Source organism: Notothenia rossii (assembly GCF_949606895.1).
Source record: "Notothenia rossii genome assembly, chromosome: 6".
Taxonomy (NCBI): domain Eukaryota; kingdom Metazoa; phylum Chordata; class Actinopteri; order Perciformes; family Nototheniidae; genus Notothenia; species Notothenia rossii.
This window is the reverse complement of record NC_136909.1, coordinates 74,152,869-74,164,386: the sequence shown is the minus strand read 5'-3', so window position 1 is coordinate 74,164,386 and position 11,518 is coordinate 74,152,869. Positions and strand designations below refer to the sequence as shown.

The 11,518-nt window shown below is 40.3% G+C and overlaps 1 protein-coding gene across 1 annotated transcript; it reads left to right on the top strand.

Annotated features, from left to right (window-relative positions):
• The first annotated feature begins 290 nt into the window (after positions 1–290).
• Positions 291–10,945, top strand: sfxn3 (sideroflexin 3). The gene is made up of 11 exons (XM_079688316.1): positions 291–372; positions 1,942–2,114; positions 2,396–2,566; positions 3,687–3,785; positions 4,320–4,395; positions 4,510–4,595; positions 4,704–4,831; positions 6,969–7,018; positions 7,225–7,274; positions 7,392–7,439; positions 7,533–10,945. Exons 2-11 carry the CDS (start codon positions 1,951–1,953, stop codon positions 7,627–7,629), a joined length of 969 nt encoding a protein of 322 aa, XP_079544442.1. The 5' UTR covers positions 291–372; positions 1,942–1,950; the 3' UTR covers positions 7,630–10,945.
• Positions 10,946–11,518: the final 573 nt, after the last annotated feature.

Sequence of the window (11,518 nt, the reverse complement as noted above, 5' to 3'; positions counted from 1 at the left end):
TGAAATCAAAGTAAATTAAAAATAAAGTAATAATACTTAAATAGTTACTATCAATCAATAATGTTTATTTGGAACACATACAAAATACAGCTCCAATGAAACATATAAGAGCAATTAAAGAAAAAGTTAAAGCACAACACTGACAATATTATCGAGATGACCTATACTAAAGCAGTATAAAATATAAACAGAATAATATAGTACAGTATGATATTGTAAAAAATGTATGAGCTACTTTCCTACATACCTCATTTTGGGTGAAGCTGTGTTTTACGATACTTTTTAATGTACTTGAAAGCAGCACAGGTCCACCCGGTGGAGCTTTGTTATTGAGAGGTCATACATTTTCACAAAACAACGACTGTAAACCAGGTACGTCTCAGTATTGCCTGCATTAACATCTTTAATACATTTAAATCTCAATACGGATAAGTCACCGTTCACTTCGACTCGCTGTTTGTCCTTGTTACGCTCCTCAAAGTGTTAGCATATGAGTTAGCTTGTAAACTACCTGGCTAGCTTGACGTTAGTTTACCATGAGAGCACAGAAATGGTTTGTTTTGATGCCTTGAGAAGGCCCTGTTTAATACCCTTTAACCTACAATTTGATATTCTAGGGATTTGATTTTGAGTGGATATTTCCGTACTCCTCTATGTGAGTTTCAATGGTATTATCAGGTACCTTGCTAGCTTTTTAGCAAGGCTCCAACCGGCATCGTGTCGTGACTTCCCCAATCCCATCTGTCAGTGAATCGGTCACAATATTCCTTTCATCATCTCCTCACAGTGTGACGCAATACATGTGTTTCTAGTTAGGCGTTTATGCTGAAAGGTTACATTGTATTTGTAAGGACAAACCATGGCAGAAACACAACCAGGACTTTTTAGTGTGTTCAGTACCATTTTGTCTCTATAATCCACCATATCAGTTTTGTGTATTATGGAAGTGTCTTTTTATAAAACCCATTTGCATATTGCAGATGTTTTTAAAGACGGTCATCTGCTTAAAGCTGTAGGGCTGCTGCAAAATGAGCACATACAGTACATTCCTGTACTAGTTTAGTGTAAGCGTTCAGCCAGAGGAGTGTCTCCTGTGCACTTGGTGAAAATGTGTAAAGTTAGAGCTGTTTTGAATTTGTGTTGTATATTTAAAGCAAACATTGATTGGTCGTCTAATAGTACCATCTCTCCTCACACAATCAGCTTAAGAAACTTGTGTGGCATATTTTCTTTTAACACTTTGATGACATTTCTCAACTAATCAAGGTAATAGTTGGCAGATTAATGTCGATAATTAAAACATTCTTAGTTGTAGACCTAAATATTGGTTTGTCAAACACATACAAACACCATAAGTGCTAACCTAAATTTCCAGCACAGTTTGTTTTTCAGTGTAGACCCTAACAGCCAGAATATGTTTGAGACAAGCCTGAACCTGGTACATGCTTTTAAAGAACCTATCATCCATGACAAAAGCCCCCCTTTAACACAGTGACAACAGCAATTGTAGCAAATATCCTTTTACATTTTAAATGTGTTGAGAGGGAGAACAAGTCTTACAGCAGGTACGCCTGGTTGAATAGTCAGTTTGGGGTCATTTGCTCAGAAATGTATGTTGTGTTCAGTGATGGGGGAGGGGGCTTCAGCTCAATGCAACGCTGCATCCTAGAAGAGTTATTAATAGTATGAGGTGGAGGAGACTGAACTCCATCCAAGGTTGTTGTTTATTTGAATGATGATTTCACCTGTGGGGCTGGGTGTCATCATTAAAAGCATGACCAGCCTGTGAAGTTCAGGGCATAACTGGAAACCCTGTATGGCAATAATTGTTCCTCTGAATTACTCTCAAAATGTTAGACCTAGCTACCTGTGAAACCAGTATAGATGTGTAACATCATGGTATGAATGAATACTAATTCACATGTCTGTTAATAATTAAAGAGAGACAAGATGTCTGAAGATCTATCCCTCAACATAAACATCAAGGAGCCAAGATGGGACCAGGGCACGTTCATGGGGCGCGCCAAGCACTTCTTCATGGTGACAGATCCCAGGAATGTCCTGCTGTCCTCGGACACTCTGGAGGACGCCAGATTGACCATGGAGAACTACAGGTAGATGGTAATAAGATATAAGGGTAGAGTAGGAGTGAAATAAAAGAATCCTATGTAACAACCATTCAAATCATATTCTAATTAGTAAAAATACTAAACACTGTTATTCATTTTTTTCTCTATACTGTACATGTACAAGTCTATTTGTGATGTGGGGGTTCATGCTTGTTGTTTTATGTTGTACCTTTGTTTTTCAATGCAGGAAGAAAATGCTGTGTTTGTGTAATGACCGATGCTTTATGTGCAAAATACTAAATAATACTCTGTATTGACTTTTTCAGATCCGGGGTGGTAAAGCCTGGCCTGACAGAGGATGAACTCTGGAGAGCCAAGTACATCTACGACTCCGCCTTCCACCCCGACACCGGGGAGAAGATGTTTGTGATTGGCCGGATGTCCGCTCAGGTGCCAGTGAACATGTCCATCACCGGCTCCATGCTCACCTTCTACAGGTAAAGCAGAGAGTTCAATACACAATTCAATGTATTCTAAATAACTGAAAATATCTTCATCACAACAGCATTTTGAAAATGGAAGAAATATATATATTGAGGAAATACTTAATACATTTAATACAGTTTCCATGTGAAACCAAAGTAATGTTAATACAGCTAACAGCACTTCATAAAGTAGAGATTTTAATCCCTGCACCGAGGGAAAATCCTCTTAAAGAATACAAAATATCACTCTCACTGCTGAACACTTATGAATACATATTGGGCAGCTGAGAGGACTGTGGAGTCAAGTTGTAATGTTGAAAACACATAATATAAATAACCAGCCTGTTATTACAATAATATATAGTTTTTTCTGTATTTAATTATTATTGAATGTATTCATTATTCATATAAAGTCATTCCAGATTTAATTCTAGCATACTGCAACTTGAGGGCGCCAAAGTCTGACATTTAAATGTTATAAATAGTGGCTTTAGTAACAAGTAACAAAGCGCACCGCAAGTAGTCGAGTTAATTCATGGCCAGTGTATTCATGAAATAATACACAACACTTATTAAGAAGACCAAATCAGAGGAACTTGTGCCTCGTGACACAAAACCTAACAAGAAGTAGAGAACCCCCATGTCTGGACACGTGTTGTTGTGGTTAACCATGCTCCATTAACACGTGTCTTGATCTTTATCTCATGCATACCAGCACAAAACTGTTAGTTTGACTGATGTAAATAATTCCTAGTTGAAGACCGAAATAAGTTATCATTGAGAAAACATGCAGTTTGCTACTTATAGTAAATGACCTACATTCTTTCCACTGTGGGGATTTGAGAACCACACACACAAAAGGTGACTATCGATTGGTCGACAAAATAGAAATAATCGCAAACTATTCTTGAAGTAACCCTTAGTTACAAAATAGAAATAATCGCAAACTATTCTTGAAGTAACCCTTAGTTGCAACCAAAAATGGTAGACGGTCAGATATTTTTGCCTGTATTTTCTACAAAGACAGTATTTAAGTTGAAATCAAACTCTTCTTCTGCTGCGGAGCCCAAAGTGTAGTTTTGTGTGAAATGTCACTTCCTCAAACACACTTGTCGTCTCTTCTTGTTTACAGGACTACTCCGGCAGTGGTGTTCTGGCAGTGGGTCAACCAGTCCTTCAACGCCGTCGTCAACTACACCAACCGCAGCGGAGACGCACCAATGAGCGTGAAGTAGGGAGGACTTCTCTCAGTCTAGATCATTCCTGTCCTCCCTCTAAAGTAGTGTCTGTAAGGAGGCTGTGGGAGCCGCTGCCCTCTCCCCTTCCCTCACAGCGGTATTACGTTCCACTGTTTAGCATGTTCACCCCCATGTCACCATGCACCCGCGCTGACGTGGTGCCAAGTCAAAATGCACTTGCATACTCTTGTCATTGTGCCACAAACTGCATCCTTCATGCTCTGCAGAAATACATCAAATGCATGCATGTATGAAGAATAGAGGGTTGCCTTCAGAACATGCAAATACATATTCATGTGTTAAGCATGTCATTTAGGATACATGTTAAAGTGTCATCCTCTGCATTATCATTTTTTCTGGGGAATTTATTTGACCTTTGCATATTCAAGCCTAGCATGAACTTGCACACTTACTGAGGCGACTCTACTTTGGAGATGTGTCAGTCGATTCACAGACCTATTTATGATGTGTTGAAAAAGGAAGTGGGTGATTTATCTCTGATCTGGATCTTATCTGTCTCTCCACAGTCAGCTTGGTGTGGCCTACATCAGCGCTACTACCGGAGCTGTAGTCACTGCTTTGGGATTCAAAACTCTAGCTTCGGTAATGCCTGTAGTTCAAGAGAATCAACAGATCAAATATATCAAAGTCACTCGTATAACGGATGTTTGTGCAGGGATCAGTTGTCTGAATGTGTTTCTGTTCCTGCCTCTGCAGCGTCTCCCTCCGATCGCCAGCCGGTTTGTCCCCTTCGCTGCGGTTGCTGCTGCTAACTGCATCAACATCCCCTTCATGAGGCAGAGGTGAGATCTCCAAATGTAAAGCCAAAGACCTCTGGTCTGTTCCCTCAGGGCAGCAGGAGCTTTTAGGAGCCGCTGCAACTGCTCAATATGACTTCTGTTTTCTTCCAGGGAGTTGAAGTTCGGTATCCCTGTGATGGATGAGAATGGGAACAGGTTAGGAGAGTCCCCCAATGCCGCCAAGCAGGCCATCATGCAGGTGGTGGTGTCAAGGATCGGCATGGCAGTGCCAGCAATGGGTAAAGTCAACATTATGTCTCCTGTTTGGCTGGTCATGAACCTACTTGTGGATCTAAAACATGATTGACACAACATCTATTGCACGTCTGTCTCGTGGGAGAGGGATCCCCTCCTCTGTTGCTTCCCAAGGTTTCTTCCATTTCCCCCCATGTGAGGGTCCAAGGACAGAGGGTGTCGTATTCATATTCTGTTTAAACTGTCCCCTCAGACAAATGTAAAATGTGTGATATTGGGCTATATAAATTAACTTAATTTATTGATACACTATAGTGAGGCTATGAGGTGTGATTTGTGCCAAAGAACGAACTAACTGAGAGCCTCCTCGATGCTCGAAGCTCGGTCCTCGATGTGCATTTATGGAGCGTTTCCACTGCAGCGCGGCGCTCGCTTTAAGCGTGCCGAGCCGTGCGGGGCCCGTTTTTGGTTGCGCTTCCACTTGGCCTAGTTTTGGCCCGGGGCTACTTCTTCACCTTTTTTCTGGCCCGACTAAATCGTGGTTCTATCGAGGCCAACAACTAGGCTGGTCGGGCTGAGTTTGCTAAACTAGAGAGAATCGCTGTCAAGGGGGCTACAACTACAACAAGATGAACATATTTGACCGTGATTTAATTGTAATACACGTTTCAAAATGATGCCGAAGTAACAACATACTGATACCGGTTAGTAGAAACCATGAATTAATGCTTTGACAAGTCTGCAGACAGACGGCAGGAGAAATGCGTGATCTTCTTATTACAGACACATGCATTTCCTAACATTTGGTCTATATGCTATAAAATGTATTATCTTTTCAATTTACACACGGCATCTATTGCACGTCTGTCCGTTCTGGGAGAGCGATCCCTCCTCTGTTGCTCTCCCTGAGGTTTCTCCCATTTTTCCCTTTAAACTGTGGGTTTTCTCCGGAAGTTTTTCATTGTACGATGTGAGGGTCTAAGGACAGAGGGTGTCGTATTGTCATACTGATATTCTGCACAAACTGTGCTGTTGTATTTGCTGTATAGTGTCTTTACTGTAGGGTATTTTTATTATATGTACAGCTCTTTGGCTCGACCAAAAATCGTTTTAAAATGTGCTATATAAATAAAACTTGATTTGATTTGTTGTCTAAATGGAGATCGGCTAAGCTAACGCAATATAGGCTATATGCTCCGACCGTCCAGACTCACAACGGCCTACAGACATAAACAAACCAGCGACTGTATTCGCCATGACACAGGCAGTCTGTGGTTTGTACTTGTTTAACTTCTGTCTAGTTTCTGAACAGATATGAGGAGCTTGAGTGCAAACAGCTAACGGCTGATGTTGTTTTTTCTGGGGTGCTCACGGGTGCTCATTGAAGATAAGATGATGTCATGGCTCCGCCTAAACGGTGTTATAGATACTGCCCCAGCTCCTAAACTGTAATGGAAGCGCAGCATTAAAGTGAGCCGGGCCTAATAAGGCCTAACCAAACCGAGCGAGGCCAAGCTAGGACTGCGGTGGAAATGCGCCATTAGAGAAATGAGATGTCCTTCAACATGGCGCGCTGAAATCCATTTCCGGGTCACTACCGGAGGACAGAGGAGTCGAGGAGGGGAAATTAGAGTATTGAGAAGCCTCTTATGGCTACACTGTGGACCTCTGTCACCTGTCAGTGCAACTTACATGGTGCCGCTGAAAAAATATAAAGGGCGGTGCCGGCCGTCAACGAACCGAGCCGGCCTTTCTGCGCAACTGTCACTGAAATGCATGACGTATCAATTTGTGGGACGCGGGACACATTATACAAATGCTGTGTGTGCAGTCCTGCACAAAGCGACAAACACACACACACACACACACACACACACACACACACACACACACACACACACACACACACACACACACACACACACACACACACACACACACACGGTGCTGCCCCTCTCACACACACACGCTTCAAATCAAGTTGCAGAAATGCTTGAGCTACGTTTTTATTATAATTAATAAATGCATTTCTGGTAACTCTATTGCCCTATCCACAAGTAACGTTTCCACGTCAGGTGTTATGTATGCTATAAGATATATTATTATTGAACAACTTTCATAACTGCAGGGTCAATTTGTTGGATTATGAATCAACCAATGTTCTTTTCTTTTTTTCTACAGCCATTCCCCCTGTTATTATGAATTCCCTGGAGAAGAAAGCTTTCATGAAGGTAAGCATGCATGACTTTTTTTAGACCTTTGTTGTTTTTTAGTAAGTGGATGTCCTGGATCTGCTGTTGTTTTTGTGAGGCTGAAAAGAGTCATGTCGCATTCCACTTGTTACATGAATGCTTATGTCCATGTAGTCAAACATATCAAATGTTCAAGTTGTCTGATTCACTGCAATCTTCTCTAAACATCTGTACTCTCCCTGCAGCGGTTCCCACTTCTAAACGCTCCAATCCAGGTTGGGCTCGTCGGTCTATGGTAAGTCAATTACATATATATTATTTATGATGTCATTTTTGATGGACTCTATTCTCTGTACTTTCAAATATGCAAGTCACACTGACTAAACACGTCCTTCCCGTGTCTTGTTTTCAGCCTGGTGTTTGCAACTCCTCTGTGCTGCGCCCTCTTCCCACAGAAAAGGTAAGCACCCACATCAAGGAGATTATGCATGTACAAGCTGTGTTATCTTACGTGTCGAAGGACTTTAAATCATGTTGAACCATCTCATTGTAGCTCTATGAGTGTGAGCGGGCTGGAACCAGAACTGCAGGAGAGGATACGAGAGACCAGTCCCAAGACCACCACCGTTTTCTTCAACAAGGGCCTGTAGGATCTCACAATACATCTCCACACACTGCAGACACACACACACACACACACACACACACACACACACACACACACACACACACACACACACACACACACACACACACACACACACACACACACACACACACACACACACACATACACATTTACACACACGTCTGTTATCCCAAGAGCACAAGTGGGAAGGTAAAACAAAATGTATTTATGTTCCTTTTTAGTTTTTTGTATGTACAATCTTTGGAATTTGACACAGCTGCTCCAAGTTTGACATTGCAGGGTTAAGGCGTTGAGAATAACTGAAGATAAAAAAAAAACAACACTCACATTGCTCTGTACATAGATGACACTCCTTCCAAATGAAATCATGAACAGTTTTGATTGTATTGTGGTGTGTTTTCTGTCTTCCTTCCTTCCTCTGGTCAAAACTGCCTTTTAGGGGGTCAGTTCATCAAGTTACTGATTTGTTTTTCACTCACCAATATGTATATGTTGCATTTAGATTGGTCCATGTTTTGAAGTACTTTGCTAAATGGTTGTGCTTATATAGGCGTTTGGTTCGTCTCCCTACATTTAGTTATCCACTTTCCAATTATTTTCTAATTTTCAGTTTTTGAAAATAGTATACTACACTGACTAGTATGTATAGATTCTTGCCACCAATGAATTTCCACCTTGTAGTTCATCCATGTGGCCATACTAGAAAAAATGATGTTTATTAGCTCTGAATAGTCTTTTTGTTGTACTCCTTGTTAACCGGAGCAGCTTACTCTTCATTTCTCCTTTAAGTGTACTTATACCCCTTTGTGATCATAGACCAGGTAATCAGGTGAGAGAAGAACAATTGAAATGATATTGCAAAAGCCCTCGAAGCACAGCCGTAGAGGGCATCAGTGAAACCTTTAGTGCGTGTGCTTCTTATCAACGTAAATGAACAGTTGCCATGGCAGTGACAGCCTTCTGTTGTTTGAGATCACTTTTTAAACTAGTGCCATTGCTATCTTTAGAGTTATATTAATGAAATATGTTATTGTTGTAGGTGGTGGTGCTTGTGTCAGGTGGAGGAATATTGTTTGTAACGTGTCTACATGTTGTTGCTAAGATGAAATTATGTGACTTGTGTGTTCTACGCACAGCCACATGCAGAAAAGAGACAACAATGTTCTGCTGTTTCGGCCACACTGGAACTGAAGCGTTGAGTGAGCAGGTTGGAGGAAGCTCTTTCATTTCAGTTCCTTCTTCGGTGATGCAGGTTTTATATGTGCAACCGCTAGCCAGCCATGTGCAAAACTGTTGTTAGCACTGGAGCCATTGATGACCCAATGTACCAAATGGAAATGGCTGTTGTTGTTGTTGCTGGACAAAATCAAAATACGGAGCACAGTGTTTGTTGTTGCTTTGTTGCAGTGGATAGATAGGCTGAGTTGAACTGTGTGGTGAGATAGTGATGGTGTACGTGAGTAGATATCACATGAATGTATCCCAGTGTCGTCTGTTGGATTATGCAAAAATACATTTTTTTTTAGATATATTTCTAAATATATATATATATATATGATGTACAATATATGGAGCACATATGCACGAGGAATATGAGATTTTAACTTTAAGGTGAGCCTCTGTTAGTGAATCCACCAGATGGCAACACATATGCATCGGAAACAATGTCAGCTGCTCGTATTAACGGAGAACAGAGAGAGGGGTTTGCTGCAAACTCATTAGAGCGAGTGCACCTTTTAGGGCTTATGAGTTTTCAGATTAGAGGGGCGCTCCTCTAGTGGGAATTAACTTGATACCGTGTATACAGTCACAGATTTAAAACTATGATTCAATGTTAATGTAAAGTGATGTTTTGGGTAAAACTATACCCAACATGAAGATTGTACAAGCCTTTCCACACGTAAATTCACCTCTATTAAGCACCTGTAGTCACTGGTTTCTAAAAAGGTGTGGTGTATTTAAAGTCAACTGATTGTGGTGAAGCATCCGCACAATGATTGTGTTTATATGTGATCCTACAATTCAGAGGGTTTAATCCCAAAGTGCTATCAGATCATTTTATAAACCCACAGACCCTATCCTGAAATACCGTCTTGATATGACTCCTCACTTCTTTAGGAGAATTATTGTATTATTTTGAAAAGATGGATGTCTAATTTGAAAAAGAAAATGTTTCTTTGAACTCTCCATTTTCATTCAAAAACAAACACTCATTCCCCCAGATAATAGATAACTGTTTCTGTAACACTGAGACATGATCGCACGCACTTGCGGACATTGTTTCAGAGTTACATTCACTACTGTATTCAAATCTTCGATCCCATGGCTGCATCACTAAGAGAAAGTTGTGTGTTCTGTTTGGGCTGTTTTCCTGCGGAGGGTGAAACTGCACTATATCCTTTGCGGTGCTGCTTGAGGTGCTAGGATTTGTATTGCTATTTAAAATGTTTAATGTTGATTGTATTTGATAATGGTGCTGGACAATGTAGAATGAACTACGGTTACTGCTAATTAGTCATTCTGTCATTGTCTGGCAGATTTCATTGCTCATAACCAAGTAGCTTTAGCTTGTGCTTTTCTTTTCTTTGAATTATGCCACGAAAGTGTCAAGAACAAAACTGAAGGTTTTTACCATTTAAATACATTTGTAAACATCTCAGCTTCGGCCTGTATCGTACCACCGTAACGTGTCGCACTAATGGATCTAGCCAAAGATGAGACGGGTATGGATTGTGGAGGAATGAGGAGCAGAAAGGTGTAGCTTTGAATATTTATGTTTCAGCTTTAACTTACGCACCTTTTGCCAGACTTTCTGCTGCAAAAACATGTTTTCCATTTTATTTCTTTTTAGAAAGGGTCCTCAACTTGATCAGTGTAACCCACCAAATCTTTCAAAAACATAGCAACGTTAACAAATAGCATCTAAAATAAATGCCAACACACATTTTAGCTAAAAGTCCTGTTTTTGGCATCGATGTTACAGCCATTACAATAAAATCTAATAACAAACAAGATAGCACAAGTTAATATTGTCCCACTGGTTGAAAAGCCACTCATTTATAACTTTGGTTGTGTTTGCCATGAAGAAAATGTTGAATCTTTGCATACTGAAGGCTCGATGGAAAGACAATCTGTTATTGTTACACTCCTTGAATGTTTTGGTTGTTTCATGTACATAAACTTCCACATGTAGTCCTGTCAGTATTGGTGCCGTGCTTTCTCTCTATTTTCTATTGTGTTGAAATATATATTTCCATGATGTGGAATGTATTTTACTCAGAGCAATAGAATAAAACATACAACGTTAAAAGTCCAAACCTGTCTGCTGATTTGACTTTATTAAACATTGTATTATTACAAATGTTCTTTAATGTTATCCTGCTTGTGGGGAAACAGAAAAGTAAAGAGTGGAACACCCAGTTTGGATCAAAAGGTTTGTTTGTTTGTTCAAATACCAGTCAAGTATAAAACAATAAGATTACACTGAGACAGTCATCTGATTTGGTACAGTATGTTTTGGCTACACACACACACACACACACACACACACACACACACACCCCCCCCCCCCCCCCAAGCCCTTGACATACAAACATGATTACAAGTCTAAGTACAATCTTGCCTCGGTTGAGATTGCTGAGGATAAAATAATTTGACGTTGATTACTGGTGAATGTTTACTAACATAACAGAAAATAAGCCTTGGTTTTTAGAATAGTATGTAGATATTCTGTTTGGGACTAATATTTTATAATATAACTATTACATGTATTTACCAGAAGGATGTGAACAAACTGGTGTTTTTCTTAATTGAAGTTGTTTCACTGTATATTTAGTGCTACAGGAAAACACACAAGATTGATTAATAAGCAACAGGATCATCAAACTTTG

Coding starts and splice junctions, on each gene's coding strand:
- sfxn3 (XM_079688316.1), top strand. CDS start 1,951: ATGTCTGAAGATCTATCCCTCAACATAAACATCAAGGAGCCAAGATGG. Junction 4,596..4,703: donor ATCCCCTTCATGAGGCAGAG/GTGAGATCTCCA, acceptor GTTTTCTTCCAG/GGAGTTGAAGTTCGGTATCC. Junction 7,275..7,391: donor GTTGGGCTCGTCGGTCTATG/GTAAGTCAATTA, acceptor TCTTGTTTTCAG/CCTGGTGTTTGCAACTCCTC.